This window comes from Melanaphis sacchari, unplaced genomic scaffold, assembly GCF_002803265.2.
Source record: "Melanaphis sacchari strain LSU unplaced genomic scaffold, SCAv2.0 Contig8_pilon_pilon, whole genome shotgun sequence".
NCBI classification, from domain to species: Eukaryota; Metazoa; Arthropoda; class Insecta; order Hemiptera; family Aphididae; genus Melanaphis; species Melanaphis sacchari.
In genome coordinates this window covers 1674189-1699011 of record NW_020271635.1, presented here as the reverse complement: position 1 = coordinate 1699011, position 24823 = coordinate 1674189, and the positions used below count along the sequence as shown (strand labels likewise).

The following is a 24823-nucleotide window of genomic DNA, read 5'->3' as shown; positions in this document are numbered from 1 at the left end:
CGAGGCGGAGTTTGAAAGGAATAACTTCGAAAAGGAGTACTACGACTTTAGGTTGGCCATTCGTCCTGGATTTCCCGGGATGTTACCAGTTTAGTAACCCATGTCCATTGTCCAGGCATCCTGGACAAAGTTTCTTGCGACATAATACTCGTGTATAGGACTGATATATACCGGCTTTAGAATATTTTATAATAATGTTTCGGAATTCAAATTTTTTTTCGTAATTTTTTATTTAATCGGTTATTGGTTTAGTTTTGAACAAAACCTAATCGTAAATATTAGTTATAAAAAACATATTCGATAACAAACTTCGGAACGTACGAAAATGATATTAGTAATCGCATTCTAAACTTAGCCATTCTACTGTCTTTAACTTCTGATTATATTAATTTACAGTCAAGAAAACTTTTTAATTAATAAAGATTATATTAATATATAATTTATTAGTTTATACAACAGTATTCAGTAGTCAGTAAGTATTGCAAAATTATTTCTCATTTATTAAAAAACTAAAATCTACTGACGATTTCAATATAAAGTGTATAACTATTGTTATTAAAATTTTTATTATTACATATAATAATTTAAAATTTTGATGTTTTAAAATTTAATCTCATATCCCTATACTACTTTATAAGGTTTGATGTGTAAGATATTATTAATTTGGAGAAAAGTCAAAACTTCTCAATGTAAAATTCTTCGACTAGTGGTAACATTTAAGCAACACGTGCTCTTTTGGCTTCGATTTTTCTTCCTAAGCTTAATGGAAATATTTTAAAATAGGAATCGTTCTTTGACTGTTTTAAAGTTGTATCACGAGGACATGTATTTTGTTGTCAAAAAGTTCTTGTACTAATATAGGTTTAATGTCTATCATATCATGTATTTTCTCGTTCTTTCTTTTACCACAATTAATTTGGTAATAATGAATCAACATAAACTTTTTAAAATCTCTAACTATTTCAAATTACAACTATACTTTGTAATAGTATAAACACTTTTATATTATAAATTTATAAAAATATACAATTATAGAATTTAAAAATGTATAAAATATAAATGATAAATATTAAATATTATAACATGTTAAATATGAACAGTTTATTTTCACCAAATAAGAATTCAGTAATGTTTTATAGTTATTTTTTTTCAATTTTAATTACAACTATCTTAAATTAATTTAACTATAAACAATATAATTTACATCATATTAACAATGCTGTATTTAAATTATATTTATTTTGTATTTTTACACAAAAATCTACAAATTAATATTTTACAATTACTTCAATAAAAATTATAAAAATTTAAATTACTTATATTAATAATAATGTTACAATTTACCCTTGTTTTTATTATTATTTTAGTAATAAAATAATTTAAACTCTAATAATACATTGGTTCTATAGATCCTATTGTCTATATAAATTTGTAATTAATCATATTGTATATTTTAAATATTATCTAATATATACAAATGCAAAGTCTTTTATTTGGTAGAATATGTTTATAAAAAATATTAAAAATGGTTTTGTGAATATAACATAATGTTAAAATAAGAAGTATGAAGTAAAATAATATAAAAACGTATATCTAAACAAGTCTTAGAATAGTTAAATTAATAATTGTATGTAATATTATAATAAACACTTAAAATAATGTATAGTGTATTGTAATTTATTGTATGTACCTACCTTTGGTTTTCAATTATAATTTATATATTTATTTCAATAATTTTTATTGTCGTTTCGTAAATTTTCAATATTAATGAATATCATAATATTTAGTTATAATATTAAAAACTTTGGTAATGATTTTAATATAGATAAATAGAGTATTAAAAGAAAAAGAAACTATTTTATAGGTATATACCGCTGTCCCAGAGTCATAGTCATTACATAATGATTTATATAATTCAAGCATAATATAAGGAACTTAATATTATGATATGCTATTAAAAACTATTGTTTCCTAACAATTTGTTTGTAGACCATTTTTTGCAATAAAAAAATATGAACTTTATATAAACTATCCTTTTTTAAATTTAATCAACAGCACACTAGATGTGAGGAATATAGAAATCCATATTAATGTGGAACAAAAACCAATGTAAACAGAAGGTTCGGTGATTGGCCAACCTCTTGCCAACATCGATCTCATTGACTCCGTAGACTGCGTCAGTGGTAAAATATAACTTATTGATTTTGTCACCGCGTGCATTCCTTCCACTGGCCATATTATACCTAAAAACATAAAGAAGGTAATTAATTATTTGATAATAAATAATGTGGTGCCTTTCCACACACATATCATAAAAATTTCGTGTATGTTCAGTAAAATAAATTTTTATAGAAGTGTAAATATTTAAAAACTTTGAAAATTTAAGGATAAGTAGTCACTAAAGTTGATACACTGGTTTATCTTTAAATGTAACAAGTATGAGTCAACTATATAGGTAAATTAATTTTCTCTCTTAAATATCATAAACCATCACATATACCTATTATGTAAACATATTTTAAACAAACAATTTGTACATAAGTAGATATTGCATTTAGATAAGAAGGATGCACTATCATTTTTATAAACATGATTTTGATATAAAAATAAAATTTAATAATAAAATGGGTGTCGTATTTCAATCTCATTATATATGATAGGTATCAACATATAATATTATGGCCAGTATTCTAAATCATAATAAAAATGTAATTATAAAATAATACAAACCACAAAGCATGACAATAGGTAGAAAACTGCCCATAGCCAAATATGTCGCATTCCTCTCACTGTCAGTTACACAAGAAACTACAAACCCTGTAACACACAAGATGAAATTTGTTTGCGTTAAATTAGTATGCTATATTTCAGACTCTTTGTTTCAATTTCATTGTGAGATTAAAATATGATTTCAATAATTTCTTACCAAAACACATGCCACACAATCCAGTCAATATTGTTAATAAGCATATCCAAAACACATCTCCTTCGTTGGTTATATCGAAAATAACTAATGCGAATGCAATGACCATCAGTGATTGGAACACCATAATTAAAAGTTGACACACTACGTGTCCTAAAAGTACTTCAATCCCCGTAATACCTAAGAAGATTATACAGTGAGACTTAAATTAACATTTGATTTATTTTAATGCATTTTTATATAAATTATAACAGTATTAAAATTTACCCGAAACTAAACTTCTTTCTAATATGCCTTCATTTCTTTCAATCAACATAGCACCAGACGTCAAAGCTACGGCTAAGAAAAATATAATCCTAAAATATTAGAAATATATTAAACGTTTTTTATCAACTCATTACTTATTAGTGATATGGATAAAAATACTTTTAATATAAATAATTACACTCACGTGAGTATGACCCCTGGAGCAGCAAAATCGGTAAAATTTGGTACGTATGGACCGTATACGGGTTTATTAAACTAGAAAATAAATTGGTATAAAAATATTAATCCAATTAAAAAAATATAAAATAATAAATTCATTAATTTAAAAAAATGTATTATTTTTATTATGATTAATTACCTGTATAGGATTAGTTACAACTTTCGTACTGAAGTTACAAGTTACCGCCAGTGTTGAAGCAAAATCTTGGAAAGCGAATAAAATATCTCGTCGAAGCAGCATGGATATTTGTTGATCTAAAATAATGATTGGTTGTGTTTAAAATTGCTTAATTCAATTATAGATACAGTAATAATAGAAATAATTATAATTTTCGCCGAATTTATTTATTTTATATTCTTATAAAGTTTTAATTTTAGTTAGAATTATTTAGACGTAAATAAATTAATTTAAATTACTCGATTCATCGAGCCAAACAGAGACAACACTATCATCTAGTGTCCAATCCGTTGCAGCCTGTCCCTCATCCATACGTTGTCTTAGTGACGTCGAATAGTTTGAAGTGAAAGACAAAGCACCCCAAGCCTTGCCTCGTTTAACTGCTCGAAAAGCGGATTCTTCGTCGTCGAAAAAATCCTTTATAATAGAATTAACACAGATGGTAAATGTTACAACGTTTAAAATAAAAACATCGTTCATACGCTATTTATTAATAATATAGTAAGTAATTAGCGATTTCGTAACATAAGAATCTTTAATGTATGTTTTTTTGTTACTTACTAATACTTGCCGGCGTAGTTCAATCTGATGTAGAAATTGACAACTGAGTTGAGTTAATTCGCAAGATCCGGTCGGCGGGCAAGTTTTGTTATTCGTTTCATGGTTAACGACGGCCAAATGCAAACCATATGGATCTTTTCCAACGGACAAACAGAACAATACGATTTGAGCAACTGGAAGTCCCACAATAAACATCATTACCCTGTGAGCAACAATAAAATATTGAATAATTTTAGAGTCCAATAGTTCTGAAATATATAGGCATAGACGCATAGTATTACTATTGCATACAAATATCTAAACAAATGCGATGTGTTTGTATATCTAATAGCTGATAAATTAGCAAGCTATGTTTGCTGTTGTACAGACTCTAGAATGATCAGTGGCGTAAACTGGGTGGTGCAAATGCAGCACTTACACCACCACATCTTAAATGTGGTGGTTCAAAGGTATGTTTTTGCACCTCCAGAAAATCATTGAAATATATAATATATAAACAGAAACGTCGTCTCAACTTAAAATAAATAAAAAGAAATTGTTGATTGTTTTTTTTATTAATATAATAATTATAAAGGTTTTACTGCTAAAATAATTCAAAATGTATTTATTATTTAAAGAAATATATGGAAAAATATATAGTTTATTGGGAAGGATTTTGCTCAGGAACTTAGATTATTGGTGTGTTGGAAATTATAGATTGAGAATATGCCTCTGCACTACCAGAAATTGAACCCAATTTACGCCACTGAGAATGATGTACGATATGTACTATTCATTACAATTTTTAAGTTATGCATTCATTTTAAAACAAAATGGTTTAACGTAACTTTGCTGCAGTATATAGATAGAATTACACGCATTATCAATTATATTACAGCAACTTACAATGAATTAAAGAATAGAGTAACAAATCATCGTAACTTACAATTCGCAAGTAACAATACCATTTGATTATATATTTTATTTTAATATTTTAATATTAATTTTAGTTTATTTATTACGGTGAAAAGTAAATAACGTTAGACGTTAATATTATAAAATCTAGGTACTAATTTTTAAAAATTAGTGTGGAAAAAGTCTTTTCTTAATTACTGGTAATAACTATCTTAAGAGCAATATTTTGTTTCATTAGTTATTTTGTAAAGCATTGGTTTTTATTACATTCAAAATATCTGTAAATTAATTTCAAGTATTCTTTATCAAATTACTTTTTATTTAAATCATGTATTTTTAACAACAACTACAGTTAAAATTATATTCACAAATTTGTGCTTAAATTTTTTCTTCCGTTAAATTTATTGTTACATTTGTTATACTAAAAGTAAGCCAAGGTTATATTACCTGTACTAACTACTTAAATCATTTAATATTAATAATTTATTAGTGCTTATTGATTATTGGATATCATGCGAGTCTTATCGATGTATATATATAACCTAATTTTAACACAAATACAATACAAAACTTTAAATTTAAAATATGTTTTTTCTAAAAATTATTGGATATTATTACACTATTGTTTAATAAGGTCACTTACGCTACATTTCTCCACATCCACAAAAAGTTTTTCCAAATCAATGCTCGCATGTGATGCGACTGATATAATTTGCATCGGTCGAAAAGTGTCATTTTTGTATTTGCTTCCGGTGGAAGTTCCATTTCCGTATTATTGACTTGCATTGAACATACAGACATTCGCTTACTTAGTGGAACAGGACTAATACTATCTCCAAATTCACCACTCATTTCCGACGAGTTGTCACATATAGAATTCAGTGCTTCGACAGCTGGCACAGGAGAAGTTTCCTACGGATAAAGTTAATAAGCGATCATTAATAATAATATTAATACGATTGAATAATTTTATTTAAAATAATATTTATTAAGTATATTGTAATGATATATTTTTTACCGGAACAGCAATGGCAGCTGTTATGTCATGCAAAATGCTGCTTCGCCTCCGTTTGCCACGGTTTTGAATGACACTAAGCTTTAAAAAAACGTCTTCTAGCGATTGACAGTTGTATTTTTGTAAAAGCGATGTAGGTGATTCTTCAGCCAAAAATTTACCGCCTCTCATTAAACCAATCTATTAAAAACAGGTAGGTATGTACAATATTCAAAATTAATTTATATATATTTTTTAAATCAAATAATGATTCAGAATAATATTTAAATTAAAATAATTGATTACAATATTAATGAAAAATGTCATAAAAATATAAAAGGGTAACGGACTATGAGCTAATTATTTGTATTTATTATATGCTTATAATGTTTATAGATTTAATTACACGCTTAGAGATAGATCTATGTTTATAGACGAATTAAATTCAATTAAATTAAATTTTTACTTTCTAATAACCTTAGTTTTTTTTATAGATGTCCGTTTTTATGTATAACACACAAATAGTAAAGCTAGAGAGGCTAGACCTTCCTTTGGACTAATTAGAAGGTTTATACTTTTAACACATCAAAGAGACTTATTAAATAATATTTTGATAATGGATTTGCATTTTTAGACATTTTAGTATGTTTTATTTTTAAGTGATTTTAGTCTTAAAGAATATTTTACTCTAGTTATGCTTTTGTGTCCAAAGTACAAATATTTATCATTATTATACATGTGATAATTACCATATGAGCTTGTCTAGTCTCGTCAATGTAATGCGTGGTGACAATAATTGTTGTTCCTCCATCCTTAGTTAAATGGACTAAATGATCCCATATTCTGTATGAAATACAACTCATGTTTATAAATGTATAACTTATCGAATATGTTATACGAACCCTTGACGAAGAACTGGATCAACACCAACAGTAGGTTCATCCAAAATCAGTAACTCGGGATTATGTAACAAAGCCGCAGCAAAAGAAACTCTCCGTTGCTGTCCACCACTGCACCAAAATGTATCGAAAAATGTGTATTATTATTCATTATTCGTGAAAATACCATATATTATAAAGAAATTAATTAAGTAGGTACCTCAAATTCTTAACTGGCCTACTGGCGGACGGTAGCTGTAAAAATTTAAGTAAAAATTCTATTTTGTCATCCACCTGTTTTGGTGTCATGCCGTTTACCATACCAAAAAACTGCATAGTTTCTCGGATTGTAAACTCTCCATAAAGTGCAATTTCCTTTAAAAATTTTAAAAATAATTTTAAAATAAAAATAAATTGCAATTACTATAATAAAAACAATTACAGAAGACATAGCTATAATACCTGAGGCATGTATCCGATACGAGGTCCTGGAACACCGCTACCAGCAGATCCAGGTTTACCACCTAGCACCCATATTTCACCAGCGTTGAGTCTTCTACGGCCAACTATACAACTTAACAATGTAGTTTTTCCACATCCACTAGCCCCCAAGAGACCATATCTAAAAAATTAATGCTGCGTATAATAGATGTTCTGAACCCCAATATAATATAATATAGGTACCCACTAAGGTATATTTAAATCACCCAACTGATAATTACAATAATAATTATTTATAGAAGTATCTAATATTATGTATTATTTTCTGTGTTTTATTTTTCTCTTAAGTACCTCAAATATAGTACAATAATATGTAACTAGGTACTGGCTATATTTATTATCATCACACAATTTTGTGAAATATTTATGTCAAAAATGAATAACCTGCATAAATTTAAGTTTTGTATTTTCGAATGTTACAATAAGCTATGTTACATATTCACCATTTTATAGTATTACTTATCAATTATGTAAAAGTATATGTTGCATAAGATTCGTAAGTGTACACGTACGAATTTTACTTCATGCTAAGAAAAATATTTAAATAAATTTACATGCAGCCTTTTGGGACAGTCATGTTAAGCCCATCAAGTATAACATGTGGATTTGAGCTCTGTCCATATTTCTTGTAAGCTCGTCTTACGCATACAGCTTGTTGGCGTCTTGTCCATACTGTTGATTGTTGGGTTTCCAACGGAGGCCGTCGCTCCATCAATCCAATTGGCAATTCTGGACGCATTGCTATAATATAACATACAACAAATAGTTATTAATTAATTGTTATTAAATTAAAAACAGTAATAATGTTGTATTTTTAAAACAGAGAAAAATAGATATTTATTATATTCTATGGAGTCCTTTATTAGCGTATCAATTAAACATGTCATTAGTTTCGTATAGTGCCCCGAATAACAGAAAGGACGACAAGATTTAACTACAGAACGTATTTGTAAATATACTTATTGTATACATCCTTTTAATCGTATAATATCTAACATTGAAAACTCACGAGCTCCCGAGCTGTTTTAATAAAACAATCATATTATACTATAGTCACGCTATACTATGCATTTGTCTATAATTCTCACCTTGTCGATGGCAGCCTTGCAAAAATCATTAAGATTAGTAATTCTGCCACACATAACTATAACTATTATTCGATTACCTCTATAAGAACTATAATATACTCTACTAGCTAATGTGACTATATCCTAAATTGATGGGTTTATAAAAAGCATAAACCAATAAGCCATTAAAATGTATACTTATTATTTATTAATGTAATCCTCTACCTATTCATAAAATAATGCCAATGATAGGTAAACAATTAATTATTATTCAACTAATAAAAATAGTTAAATACTGCAGTGAAAAAATATTTTAGATAGTTAAAAAAGTATAGCTATTTATGGCAAAATATCTCATAGTTTTAATAAATATATTTTTGTTTCATTGTTATTATTTTTGCAATGCAAATTTCGACCGTCTTAATATCTTAGTTTTAATATCATTAAATATTAAAGAATAATTATTAACACTCAATTAGAACTAGAATCGAATACTTGGCATTCATTTATAAGATCTGCGGGAACTGGGATAATAGGTACTTTACAAAAGAACTTTTCTAATGCCAGATTGCATAATAATATCATTAAACATTAATGATTAATGAATGAATTAATTGCGAGTTAATGATCCCTTAAATATGATTTAGTGGCTCATGATTTGTCCATTAAATTAATCAAAATGTCAGGCAACCTGGCATTATAGTTTTAAGTAATATACTCAATCAAAGTTCATTTATAATGATTAATACAAAATTATGATTGAATAAATTTACACGAACCGAACAATTAAATATATTATTGTTGTTATTGTAACAATTCTCAAACGTTGTTATAAAAAATATAGATGTTTATACTTATCTAAAATTTACCTTGTCATCCTTGAAAACGCATTTACTCAGGAATCTAACCAGTCATTGGCGTGTGCTAATCAACGTGTCACGGGTAATCGTTAACGTGGGTGAAAATAATTTTACTTGTAAGTTGTAATTGATAGTTACTAGTAATAATAGTAAGTAATAACACTTAAAATATGTTCTAGCGGTGAGAATATCAATAATTGCATACAAAACATATGTATTGAACAAAATTAATGACAGTTCACATACCATGTATCATGTATTCATGTATAATTTTGAACGTTGTAGTATGATATTTCAATCCACAGTGTATTCTTCTTAATAGTTAATACTTAATTATTATTGTTTGTTATTCAAGTATAAAGTATATGCGATTTTCAGGTTTATTTAAAGACGTCTAAATGTCTGTTTTCCGGTATTGTTTTTTTTTTTTTGTTTTAAAAATGTATTTGGATCATATTATATAATATTACCAGGAATTATTCCGTTATTATAAATTTTTAGTATATGATTTTATAATTTATATTACATTTCTCATATTTTTCGGTTTCGTGATATTTATCATAATTTATTTTACTTATTTTACTTGGTTTATCAGCTTTAATTTTTAATAAATGGAATAATATACCATTTTATTATGAGAAGTGAACAGTTTTTTTCTAAGAGTTCTGATAGTTGTGAACAGTATTCTAAATTATTGAACCCTTTTTTTTTATGCTTGATAATCCAATTTATAAATTTAGTTGTATACCAAAATTAATTCCAAAACCAGTAAAATTAAATTTAACGAATAATTAATAATTTATTTAAAAATACTACTTAATATCTTCAACTAAAACGACTTAGGTACATATTATGTACTACTTGTACTACTATAGTAATATATTAGGTATATGTTAGGTTTATAAATATTTATAACTAGAGATGAGAAGTTATAGGAGCTAAAATAGACAAAATATGCATAAAAAATTAAAAATATGCAAAAAACATATTATAATATGGCATTTTAAATTATGTTTCTAAACCAAACAAACACACGAACGAACATACGATTGTATAACAACGGTTGTCACTAGTCAGACTAATTGAGTAATAAACGATTAGATAAGATACTAATCCTAGATTTACTTTAATATACCTACCTACTATTAAATGTTACAATTCTACAATTTTCAAATTTGCTATCTGCATTTTTATTTTATTGATTATTGCAGATTGATTATTATTATAGACTACGAACACATACAATTCTATAAAATAATAAATTTTTCATGTCAGTTGTATTAAATTCCACATAATTTTACTAAATATGCATTTTTATAACTTTTAAGAAAACTACCAATATATGCAAAAATATGCAAAATTTAAATACCAAATTTCGATTCATTAGGTTATAAAACAGATTTTTAGCTCACCTAGCTATAAATAGAAGATACAGAAAAAAATATGCAAATCCTATAACTTCTCATCCCTATTTATAACATACAATAGTAATAAATATTTTCGATTTTTTTTTTCATATTTTAATATACATTTTGTATTCCGTTAATTTTTTTATTAATCTGTTCACTTAAATTAGTTTTAAAAAAAAATCGTAATGAATCATAAAATTTTGACTTTATACAACAAATTGTACATAAAAGCTGTAAACATTAACTACAATATTTATGAGTATAAATAAATTATTAATAAGGAAATCATAAAGGTTAACACTATTATTATTTTGATTTTGTTAATTTCAAGTTTTACATTTTTCTATTTACCTAATGACCGATAACCCATAGTTAGGTCTTATCTTAGTTAAATTTTCCAATAAAGTTTTACATGAATAATTTAATTACACGTCTTATTTATAAACTATATAATCCCTTTTTTTTTGGTTTATCGGTTTTATTTGCTTAACATGCATAACGTATTTTGTGGGTTACAGTAATGAAAGTAGATTTGATCATTTAAATAAATAAAATACAATTTTGTTTAGTGTTTAAAAATAAAACATATATAATACAATATACAATTCATAAATAATAATTAACGATTCAATTATTGTTTTTGTTTTATGCTTGATACATATTTTAAATGTAATACGTGGATTTTAATTTTTAACTAGACTCAAGGATAGCTATTAATTTCCATTTTTATTTTATTCTATTATACATATTGTTTTAATTTAATTTTTAATATAGGTGTAAGATAATAATAAGAAATATTTTTATAATTTAAGTTATCTTTCGATGCGATATAAATCAGGGGCACTAAAGTAAAATTAACTAACATTAGTTACATTCAGTATAATTTTTTTTATTTTATCACATTAAGATTTCTATATCTAGTCAAGTTACAATAAAGTGAATTAAAAATCTATAATATGCTGTTTAAAATATCTATAGTTAATTCACGAAATTAATTTTATCAAAAATGTATGTTACGTAAACATTTTATTTTTTCTGTGGTGATTATTTTGTAAAGTACTGGACTTAATTTTCATTTTTGAACTTTCAAAAATCAGAAACCATCATCAACATTTTCAACGTTTTAATAATTTATACTGATCGTGTTTTGATAAATAACTACAAAAGCTATATTAAAAAAATTACAAATAAGAATTTAATATTTATTTCAAGCAGTCAATTAATCTATTATTATTAACGCTTTATTTCAGTGTCTTTTGTCCGCTCTCTCAAGTCGAATTTATAGTACAAAAATTAATGTTTAAATTTATTCTACCGATATTTGTATACATTTTTGGTCTGTTATACTATTATTACTTTAGAAAGTGAATTAAAAGTTTATACGAATCACGATATGGTATATCTTTTCTTAAACGGTCAGTGGCATATTTACCATCGAAATTATCATCTTTAACCAGCTCAAATAAATCTGAATAGAAGCTAGGAAAATCCAAAATTTTTTTTTTTAAAATATATTTTTTAAGTTTTTACTATTTGAATGACAATATATATTTTTAATTTCATATTCTGAAGCAGAATACTCTTCGGAAAAACTTAAAATTTTAACGATATAAAAGTTTTTTTTTTTTTAAACATTATAGACTTTTAAATAATGATTATTATTTGATGATTCACCCTGAATATTTATAAAAAATTAACACTTCACTTTGTTACGTTTAGATTTTCCTGACATCAACATTTTATTTAAATTTTATATAATATAGTATGCTTATTGCTTAGCAAAAAAAGAGAATTAATATAATAAACAAAATAAAATTTGGTTTTGCAATATTTCATTTCTGTAGTATGTATGATGTGGTGTGTAGTTAGACCTTATTGATTATTTAACGATATTGTACTATATTTATTTTAGTAATCCATTCGTTTAGTTTATCCTGCATTTCGTGAATTTCTAGTAAAATAATTATCGATTTACAATAAATAAAATGTATAAAACATATCATTACTATGTTTAGATACTATATCTAATTTTAGTATCAATGGTCGACTATACGATAATCGAATATGAATATAATTATTATAGTGTGCTATGTACACGATTTTATTTTTTTTTATATGTGTATTATACATCACTATTATTCTCGCTTCAGATATAGACCTATTCATTTTAGTTTTTTTCTTTTTACAAGGACCGTCGATTACTTCACAATCGTACATTATGATCCATATTATGCAACACAACGTGCACAGTTCTACATAGGTACCTAGGTACCAGCCGCTGCTGTTACGTCTATTATATTATTATTATCATATATCGAATTTTATCTACAGCGCCACTGTATATCATATATATTGATATATATACGACATATTATATTATGTATAAATTATATACACTGTAAGCCTATATGTAGAGAGTTTGGTGTTTATTTGTGCATACATATATATATATATTATACATTTGGACACTTGCTCAACCTCATAAGTCACAGTCTGATTGATGTCATACGATTTGTTAACCACAGTCACCGTCGCTGCGCTCATAAGTATAGTTATAAAATACTTACTGTAAGTATATTATAAAAAAATGTCGTTTGTCATAGAAATAAAAATCAATAACAAGGTGTGTATTTTAAATTTTTCAGTATACGGTGAATAAGTTTTGTATTGTTGATGGTATAAAGATAATGATTAGTGATTACAATTATGTAAACTTTCGATGTATCATGTATATAAAAAAGTGAAATAATTTACATTATATCATCTATTGTTAATGACGTGATATTATATACCTACGTGACAGTGGCTGCTATCTTAGAAAATACAACAAATGTTCGTTAAAATAATCAGGTACCCACCCACATTGTTCAAAAATAATAAAACATTTTTAAAAAAATAATGTTTTATACATATATATGCGTATTATATGAAAAAAAGCAATATGTAATATTAGAATAAAACTAGGTAATTTAACATTAATAGTTTAAAATTTTTTTATAAAATAGTAATACATAATATATATAAATAAAATATAAAATTATAAATGATTTGCCAAAACTATCTTTGTTCATTAAAATTTTGTAATATATCTTTCTTATTTATCAGAATGTCACGTTCACAGCTTATTATCATTAGATTCTCTAAACGTGTTTGTGTCATTGTTGTCTGTAAATGAGATTTAATAATTTTCAACTTGGAAAATGACCTTCCGTTGACGTACTAGAAACAGATAGAGTCAAAGCAATTAATAAACTTGTGTTTAAATACTGGAAAAATACTAGCTAACTGACCATCTTGGAAAATTTTATAAACAGATTTCATGCTGTCTATATTAGTAGAATTCAAATGTTTTTTTTTTATGTCAAATTTTGTTCTTCTTCATCTGATTCAGACTCTAAATAATTTAGATTATTTATTTTCGGATGTAGTTTATCTAGTAGCGTCGATGATTTTTCAAATAAATGATAAATTTTATGAAAATAAATATATTCTTTTTGTAATGAAACCTAATTAACAAATTTTCCATAAATTTTACAAAATTTTTGAACATAATCTTCTGGTAACTTTGTAGGAGTGGTTTTAATTTCATAAATTCTCTTTTTTGGAAAATAAGCGATATCTTTATAAATACCAATTGTTTGTGCACTAAAATAATCAATTATCCACATAATTGTTACATCTAAGCACTTAAAATATGTGTCACACTTACATTTAATTATTGGATCATTAACTGGTTAATTCTCAGAATTTTCAACAGTAATTTTCTTTTTTTTCTTATTCAATTAATTTTAAGTTTAAAAAAATTAAACTGGTAATTTTCTTCTAAAAATGTATTTACATTCTGCATTAAAATTTTAAGTGTCCTATCATTTTTTTTTTTTACTTGTTTTAATTTTGACTGTGCTTCATCAATCGCGTTCACAGCAGTTAATAAATCTAAATGTTTACATTTCCGCAGGTGTGATTCCAGCCTAATATAAGGATGGTTAAAAAAAAACATGGCTATACACAGCTAGTAGTCTATGGCCATGGTTATAAATTTATGAAATGATATTATATTTCATAATTATATTATATTATTATATATTTTGTGTTCGTCAATTTTTATATACCTACTAAATACTAATTCTTTTAATCTTATTGTACTAAACTAGTAACTATTGAGCTCTGGCTATTACCCACCATCCACCCCAATTTTTTTACCGGGAACCGCCTCGGTAGAAAAAACTAAACAATAAAATTACAACAATTATAATTTTAAACTTTATAGAAATTGTTTTTATTGCATACCTGCCTGTGGGCTGTGACACTCCAATACCGGATATAATGTATTAATACAAATAATACGATACTTTTTGTTAAAATATTAAACAACGTATTACGTATATTGCACAAATACCGATTAGGTGAATCAATAAGTAGTACGTAAGTACGTATCAATAAGTATTAATGTATAATACACATAGACTACACGGTGTCTAGAAAATAATATAAAATCTGTATACATAAAATACTTAGGTACTACCTATATAAAATATAATTATTATTATAATAATTTAGCATTGTTACCAACCAATACCCATTACCTAGTACCCACCCACCAAAATGATGAAGACGTGCTTGAGCACCTTTTTATTTACTAGATAGCCGCCGCTGCAACGTGATAATAAGCGATATCAAACTCAAAAGATGAATGTTCGACGACGTTATTGCATACGATCGTTACCATGTTCGTATATCAACATTATCAACGAGAAAAATGTAAAAAAAAAACCAATATTATATTACGGAATAAACACAACATGATTAAGTAGACAAATTGTATAGCTGCACAGGAGGTATGCTATGAAATAGTGGATTTTGGACCGCCTAACGAGATTTCCTTAGATTTAGATCTCATAGCTAGTAACAATTTTATGGCAGACAGCTGCAATGTAAATAGGCCACAGGGCACAAAACATAATATTTTATGTAGTTCACTATTTTTAAAATTGTCTTTGATAATTTTAAGTATTTGTTCTTACAATTTAAAATCAGAAGGAACTTTAAATTCTTGTATTTTTTAGATGTTTTCTGATTCTCAACAAAGGAATCATCCTATATACTATATAGTATTAAAAGTATCTAAATTAAGTCAATTTTACTTTACATAAATGTGTTGGACAGAGTCATTGAAAAATACATGATAATATATATTTAAAGTGTAGATTTGACTTTTCTACGCTGATTCTTATCAAAATATTCTATTAATTGTGTTATTTTAATTACATCATATTATACTAAATATAGTGATAATTATACACGTGAAATAAACGTCATGGGTGGAAGGATATAAATCTAATGGAATTAAAAACGTGAAACCACAATCGCACAACGCGGAACGGTTAGGTTAACTTCCCTGAACAATTTAAAGAAATTGTTTATTATTACTTAATTTAAAACAAAAATTATTTATTTATTAATCCATACAAAAAAACACGATAAATTCCAACAATAGTACATTATATTACTTTTATGTTATAAACGGAATTATTGGACTATTGGTTATATAGTATTTGGTGCAGTTATGATTTAATGCATATAATATAGAATATATTACGGTAAAGCAGTAATGAACTAGTATAGAATTTAATTTTATAATAATTTACAATGACCTTTTTTATTAGGTACCATATATTATGGTTAGATAATTATAGTACTTCTGATCCGTTGAAGTATAATTTGTTCTATCATTTACATATTCAATATTGGACGCATTTTCATGCGGAATAATATAATATAATTAAGTAAATATAAATATTTTTTTAATTTATTTATAAATGTATTGTTACTTTTGAATATAACTTCAAGTACTAAGTGAATATGTTTTATGTTTTGTTTCAATATATAATAAAAAAGATTTTCGGTTATCAATCACAAATAAATACATAATAGTGGTTAGGTTTTTTATGTTTCCCTCCCTCTCATAAATAATAGTTCTTGCACCATTGTCCATAGTTCTTCGATCAGCCAATGTTAATTTTGTTTACATTTAAATTTACGATATTCATTATTATGTGACGGTCGATGGTTTTATAAGATGAAAAGTATTTATCACCGTTGAAGATAGTGTGTGCATTTAAGACTTTGAAATATGTGCACTTAGGAAAGGTCATATCAAAATAAATGCGACGTATAATTCCAAAGTGTGTATCTATGTGTACGTACGCGTGTCTAAAAAATAAAGAGGCCGATCGGAAATTGGGTCAAGATCTAGGAGGATATAATAAGTAGACAGTGGTCGTCCTCTGAGAGCAATAAAAGTCGACCGCTGGGAATTAAAACACAAGTAAGGCATATTATAAACTTGATAATTTTATTTTTCGCGTACCCACGATGGAAATTTATTATCACCGGGAATATTAATATGGCCCACCATCGACTAATAAATACAGTAAGCATTAGATAATAATATATGGTAATTTAGCTGATCACAGTGTACAGATATTATATAGTCATTAATCATTGGACGAAAAAATTCGTCATCTTATATATTCTTATCGACACTAAATGGAAGAAATTGTTTTCCCGGCAAACGTCACACAGGTATACAGTATAATATACGTACCATCGGTCAAGGACATTAAATGTCTAAATATTTCATTGCAACCGCCTTAGTCATTGCTCATTAACAATAATATTTCAATATATTTGTATGTATAATATTACTACTATGGTTGTAAGCTTGCATAATAAGTAGGTACCTACTATCTATATTTATCATATTATTTGATTGAATTTCAATAATTCTCACGTTAACGTTTTCCGTAAACTATCGATGAGTATCTTACGTTGAACTTTTTTTTTGTTATTGTAAGCGTAAACCGGATTCTTTCACCTGTTCTCCGTAAATACACTATAATACATATACGCGCTTGAATATACATAATAGATGTTTATAAATAAATGATCTAAAATTCGTTAATAATTCTCTTCTTCCATAATTTGATCTTTCACTTTCACAACAATCCGGTATAATAGATAGGCAGTAGGTAGTACTACTATTATGATACGAGTATTAACGACCCGGTGGGATGCGACTGTGTTTGAAACACGAACGTATCTCGTGGCTGTGTACGGTAATATTATGTAACAAATGTAATAATTGGTGTAACCGCAAGAAAACTAAAATTTCTGGTCAAGGTTATGCGAATGGGATTGGTAACAACTAACAATATCATAAAATTGTGCGTTAGCCGCAAGAAATACCTTTGGTGACTATAATGTACATAGTTACTATAGATAGAGTCTATCTATAACTACGAGTATAATAGTCACTGTATAATAGTATTACCTACGTGGTTGTCGGTAAAATATAAATGTACACAGTACATACCTAATACACACACACACACATATATATATATATGTATGTATGTATATGTGTGTGTATACCTTAAACATGTTTATTAAATAAAATACAAATTGTGACGATATTATAGTCTGCTGCACTTCTATATTATAGTTCTGTAGAATAACTAATTTTAATGTTATTTACGGGAAGATTTTGTTGCAAAAGAAAAAATAATGATAATAATTAAATTAGGTAATATTATTTTTAATAAATTATGCACGTTTATAAGCGAAACGAAATAGTTTAATTAAATGTGTGATAACATTTTATAAACGATGATCGTTTCCGGCTGTTCAAGAATCATCCAAATTGTCAAAAACTACAGATATAAGTAGAGGCGTAATAATAATATATTACCGTGTAGGAATGACATTATAGGTATTTAATTGAATGAAAATATATGCGATTTTGCCTTGAGAATTAATTATAATAGTTGTATTTGTATTTATTTTTAAATCAAACTATTACCTATACTATGAATTTATAATGTATATGAATATTGTATACTTATTTATGTAAATTTATAATATATTAGTTCAGCTAGTGAAAAATAGGTTATAAGCAAATATATTTTTAATTATCTTGGTCACTAATAGTTAATACGTTATAGTCGATTCGAATGGCAATGACTCAATTTTCGGCAGATTTACAAGATCACGTTGCTCGATGGTCTCCTATAGTTTTCAGTTGTTGGAGACGTGTTGACGTGTTGTAAACATTTGTTAGATTATTGTAAAATCGTTTTCCCATTGACCCCATTATTTTATTCCAGAACTAATGTCTGAATGAATTATGTTTCCCACTAATTTTGTATTTTAAATCTAAACCGTTGTAAGTGTCTGACCAATAAAATATTAAATCTATACGAAACGTATATATTTAATACACTGTGTACAGTGTACATAATGAATTCGCAACGGTTGCGGTGTTAACAGTGGCCGCCACAACGATGTATAAATTAGACTAAGTAAATTTGTGGTGAACATCATTATTTCAAAAAATTTATGGATATTAATAAAAACGGTTAAGTTAAAGTTACAATTTTACATACATCAGTTATAGATTTGAATAATCGTTAATTGTTTAAAAATATCGAGTCACATTAATCATTGAATATTATTCCTTTTTCGAATCACATTATGAAAACATAATAAATAATACAATGTTTCTTGCGAAGGATTAATATTAATTTATAAATATACTATCTACTCAAAAATCTAAACAATGAGTAATCGACAAGTGAAACTTTCTCTTAATTTATTTCTTAATCTTTGTAATATAAAACAACTTTCAATGTATTATAATTGGTATTTTTATTTACATTCGTTTTTTAAAGTTATTTCTAATTTTAGAGCAATTCTATGACATAATTTCAAATAACACCTAACAATGCAATATTGTAACGACATGATAAATTGAAGACAATTCTCAACCGTATAAGTGTATAACAATAATATGTAAAGTTATAAATATTAAAGTAAATATTCTACACACGTGAATACAAATACCCGATTTAATGAGTATTTTAGTTAAATAGAAAGAATTCGAAAAAACAATTTATCTCACTTTTTTCAACATCGTCGGAATGTGCAAACAAGAATATAATACTATTATAGTATTCGTTGTTCGCACGAGGTACATAATATTGTTCTGTTGTAGGCTACTGTTTAACTAGATTAGTTCATGACCACGGTAGACAAAACATCGTTCAGAAAAAATACAAATCATAGTTAGATTTATTATTAAAGTATCAAATTATAATTGCATCATTTTACACCGTGGTTCAATGTAGAATAACTGTATACGTAAATAAAAGCATTTAAATACAAATAAAAATTATGAATCGTATTGTTTTGAGTAATATACTTCCGTGTTATTTTAGATTTGACCAAATTCTAGGTACGCAATTCATATTGTACTCAACCATTATTGATAAATAAAGTACAGTAATTTTTTTATACACAAATGCGTACAATTTTAAAATGTACTTAAAATCGGTGACGATACCTACACATGTATATTTGACATTCCAATTGTAACTCATATCAAGGAGCCATAATCTCTTGCAAATGTTTCTTAGAAAATAAGTACCTTTAATTGAAATATAATTCTGCGTATAATTAATTTGAACTTAAAAAACGTTTATTATTAGTTATCATTATGTAGTGCACATATAGGTATGGGGTACAGGTACTTGACCCGATATTTGTAACTAAATATTATCAACAACCGCTCTGTATATTAAAGTCGTAATACACACCAGATCATTTTAATAACGTCAGTGGATTGTATCTGTCATTACATATATGAAATAAAATATCTTCACCACACGGTAATACTAGTATTGGTCAAACATTTAAACTCCAAATACCCACTTACATCATGCTTACGCAGATATGTGTTGATATAAATTTAATGTCGGTCAGTAATCATCATTGTTATTAATTTTATAGGGAAAAATATGTACGAACAATACATTCAGTTATTCATGTATCACATATTTTGTTGTGCTATCACAACATTTTTAAAACGAAAAAAAGATAATCAAAAATTCAAAACCAAAATTTATATAAAAAAGCTGAACAATATAATAAACTAAAAATTTAAATTAGATATTTATGCATACTATTTAAACGTTAAAAATATTAAATTACTTAAATAAAACGGATCATTTTGTAGAATCTATAAGAAATTTGATACAGTTAAATAAATTAAAACTGATTACATTGGCCAAATATCAACTTAAAAATGTAACCATCTCATATATAAAACATTATCGCATATACATTAAACAAATTAATTTATATTCTTTAATAACTTCAAATACTATATGTTATAAATTTATAAATAAATTAATAAATTTCGGTTTTTAGAAGTATTATTTATAAAACATATTCAAAAATTATTTTTTATTTAATATTATGCTTATATAAATTAATACTATTTAAGCTGAAAATTTTATTTATTGATGTACGCGTAATAAGTAGACCAATCAACTAATATAAGACCCACACAAATTAATCACGTGTTATTAAAATGCAATACTGAACTCATATTTGAATGATTCTAATTATTAATATAAAACACTACATTGTACATTCTTAAAAAAAAAAGATATTTTATTAGACACTTCAATACATTACAAGACTACAATCATAACATATTTGTGTAAACGTGGATTTTAAGGTGATATTTTACTAATGTTTTAACGGTTTCGTTATCGGTTATAATATCTATATAGCAGCTTCTAAAATATCCAAAATTTCGTGCTACACACATAGTCTCGAATCGGCCAAATCTAAATAAAAAATTAATGCTCTAAAAACTAGCGCCAATGCTTGTGGATTTTTTTAACAGAAAATACATAATTTAAATTAAAAAGCAATATATATATATATTATTTTATAACTGTGAACAAAATTGAATTTTTAATTTTTTTTTTTTTTTAATTAATATACCTACTAATTAACTAAAAAAAAATAAATAAATTTCATCTATTCTAATGTATTATTATTTATTAACGTACTGTATTATATATCATATTATTTATCTTTTAGTTTATTTTTACGAATAAAGCTTAAATAGAACTGTAATATTTTATCAAAATAAATATTGTTTAAAACACACTTTTAAATTTTGTACCACACACATTTTTAGCGGCTGCTATTATAGTATATACAAACAACAATAGAACATTTTTCTGTAAATTTAAAATAAAATTATTTATGATATAAAATGTGCCTGAGCTCTGAAAATATCGATTTGAGTCAGTGTTATAAATTTATAATATTTTTATCATTATTGTTTGTTATAAGCTAAAAGTTGTAATTGTTTTATATTAATAATACTATAATTTTAGTGATCTTAATTCTCATTCTTATTAAATTAGTAATGTGATTATTATGGATATCATTCTTACTAGTAAATCCAGAATAAAATCTCCATCTTCAAGTTTAACAAATTAAAATGGACTATAAAATGCGTGTAATAAGGCATTGTGTATTTAAAAAATAGCATTGAGTGTTAGATGATTTTTTTGTATATTGTTATCTTGTTCTATATTGTATACATTTGTTGAACAAATTTCTAGCATGTCACACAATATTTGAGATTCAGTAAACAGGTTTACAAAGTTTTAACCATTTCCATGTATAATACCCGAAGGTAAAATGTGAATCATGAGGCTATACGACGAAATCGTCATCTTATGTAGGTTGCAACTAGGTCTAGGTGAATAGAAAATCCATAACTAGTAAAAGATTGATAAAACAATTATAGATTTCTTTTTTTTTTTTAATCTTACATACTGGTAAATAAACAAAATATTATATAATTATTAATATTACCCTATGTTAAGATAATATTATACCATGCCTGTTATCTACGTCTACTATATTAATATGTCTTAAATATTAATTATAATATTAAGGATGGCCTGTAAGAAACTTTAATGTTTGGAAGTATTTTTGAATTTTCGATATTTAATATTAAATATTTTTTGTTATAACGAAAGAATAGGGTGAAATGACAACAACGTCGAAAACTTAATATCGATGTTTGATAACTATGATTAATTATTCACAACGCTTGCAGTGTAATTAAAATAATTTAAAAGCAAAGAATAAAATTCGTAGTTGGTGTCGCGCAGTTTATTGTAGGAATCGCGGTATCAAAATCGTTCGACAAAAGTCATTAGTCCATAGACCAAACACATGTCATAAGCCATAAATGTTTAATAGTATATTAATATACACTTAACTAAACGTCATACAGGTAAGTGCCAACCTACTGCAGAAGTGAGCGATGTTGTAAAATATTTAATTAAACCTAATGCGACGAGACGAGACACATTCGTTACAACATCGATGCGTATAAACCATAAACCGTGAACAGCGCCGAGCGCCCGATCTCTTCTGCAGAGAACGACGTTGTACAACACAATTCGGCGGATTCGTATTTGCTCGACTTTTCACCGTGGTGTACCCGTGCGCGACGTCCTACTGCTCGGCGGGGCCGCTGCGGCGTTATTCGGGCTCGAAACCGTAAACGACATCGGGGCGACAGGTATTTAATACGTATATAGGTAACCGTACAAAGTCTACATGACGTGCGGTACTTACCGGACTTGTGTTAAGAATCCTCCGGGTGCGATGGCGTTATTAGAGGCGTATATTTTAATATGATATTATATATCGATTATTTCGCGTAGGTATCGATATCTCGTGCAAGTGCACTGCACTGTACGGAGGTGAATAATACGAACGAACTGGCGCGTGGAATACACCGTCCGTTTGCGGAGCGTATCGGTAAATCGATGGCGACTATCGTCGGGTCATTTGATCGCGACAGCGGGGTGGTTCGTGTGCAGCACTCGCGGCGGTCGAACGGAACGCGGCCGGCACATACAGAGACGAAGGAAAAAGAAAAGAAAAATGTCGTCTTTCAATGATATTGAGAGCGTGTCTTCGCGTCGTCGTCGTCGTCGTCGTCGGTCGCTCAGCGTCGTGCGAGTGACGGTAACGTTTACTGGTAGCAGACCGTACAGCGGCGTAGCGGTCTGTAACGTCTCGCGTGATATGAGTAAGTGGCTTGTGCCGGCACACCGTAGTGGCGTGTGCGTAAAAACCCACAGGAGGTGGTGAATAACGTATAGACGAGAGGCGTTGTAAAACGTACGCAGCGGCATGAACCGATTACGCCGCACGAAAATATTATTATTTCACATAATATTCATTATTATTACCGCCTGAGCGCGGCGGCCTTCAGGATATAATAATAATAGTAATAATAATATATAGGTACGTATATGCACATTATTTTTCACAATAATATTATGATATCGTCGTTAATAATATTATTATTGTTGTTGTTATTGTAATGCGCGTCTTTATAATAGGTATGAATTGTTGGATGAACCGCCTCATCGCGTGTACAACAGGTATTTCCGAAATGTCACGTTCCGAAAGGTGTCGCATCCGTTGAGCTCCGAGCGTCATCTTCATTGCATATCATCGTACGATTATTATTGATACAGTAGATGTTGCGCCATATCGTCTTTAAACTTGCGTTTTTTCTTTAATATATTATTATCCTTTTAATAGAAAGGTAGGTATACATCCCTAATGTCATAAACCGTGAACGATAAATGTTTATATATATATATGGATAAATACGAATTATTTTTGTTATTACTATTATTATAATTCATCATTAATCGTTTTATTAGTATATAAAAAATAATAATTACAATGATCACCATGTGTATTTATTATGTGGTTAACGATCTATCTCGTCGACGTGCGGACGTGTGTTCGCTCGTGTATCGGTTATTATTGTTGTTGTTGTCTTGTTATTCGGCTTGGAGTACGATGTAGTTATATAAGCTCGGACATTTCCTCGGTATCGGTCCTTGGATTACCCTTTAGACGTGCTTGACGTCATTTTTCTGCAGATTTAAATCATTGCAACATGACGCACGGACTTAACTATAGGGTACGCACAGCGATAGTAATGATACATCGTACCCACAGCAAAATATATTTAACTACATACCACTTAAAAATGATATAGACAATAATATATATTTACAATTATTCATACGCTTTGGAGTTTGTAGTTGTAAAATATGTAGACGTTATTGTGTGTACCTATTTATAATATCTCTTATACGTTATTTTGA

The 24823-nt window shown here is 27.1% G+C and overlaps 1 protein-coding gene across 1 annotated transcript; it reads right to left on the bottom strand.

Annotated features, from left to right (window-relative positions):
- Positions 1-1813: 1813 nt before the first annotated feature.
- On the bottom strand, positions 1814-23753 carry LOC112602670 (ABC transporter G family member 23). Its single transcript, XM_025350869.1, has 16 exons — positions 23265-23753; positions 7970-8156; positions 7377-7536; positions 7135-7289; positions 6939-7046; positions 6786-6879; positions 6061-6237; positions 5686-5954; positions 4149-4350; positions 3827-4004; positions 3549-3664; positions 3375-3445; positions 3191-3279; positions 2927-3103; positions 2731-2817; positions 1814-2243 (listed from the first exon to the last, which is right to left on the bottom strand). The coding sequence occupies exons 2-16, from the start codon at positions 8152-8154 to the stop codon at positions 2029-2031; spliced, it is 2283 nt and encodes a 760-aa protein (XP_025206654.1). The 5' UTR covers positions 8155-8156; positions 23265-23753; the 3' UTR covers positions 1814-2028.
- Between the last annotated feature and the right edge of the window lie 1070 nt (positions 23754-24823).

What these genes read in the sequence shown, in the direction of transcription:
- LOC112602670 (XM_025350869.1), bottom strand. Translation starts at nt 8,154, where the DNA reads ATGCGTCCAGAATTGCCAATTGGATTGATGGAGCGACGGCCTCCGTTG. An exon ending in TGTTTGGCTCGATGAATCGA is followed by an intron (nt 3,665 to 3,826) that starts GTAATTTAAATT and finishes TCATTATTTTAG; the next exon opens with ATCAACAAATATCCATGCTG. An exon ending in TTGTAACTAATCCTATACAG is followed by an intron (nt 3,446 to 3,548) that starts GTAATTAATCAT and finishes TTTATTTTCTAG; the next exon opens with TTTAATAAACCCGTATACGG.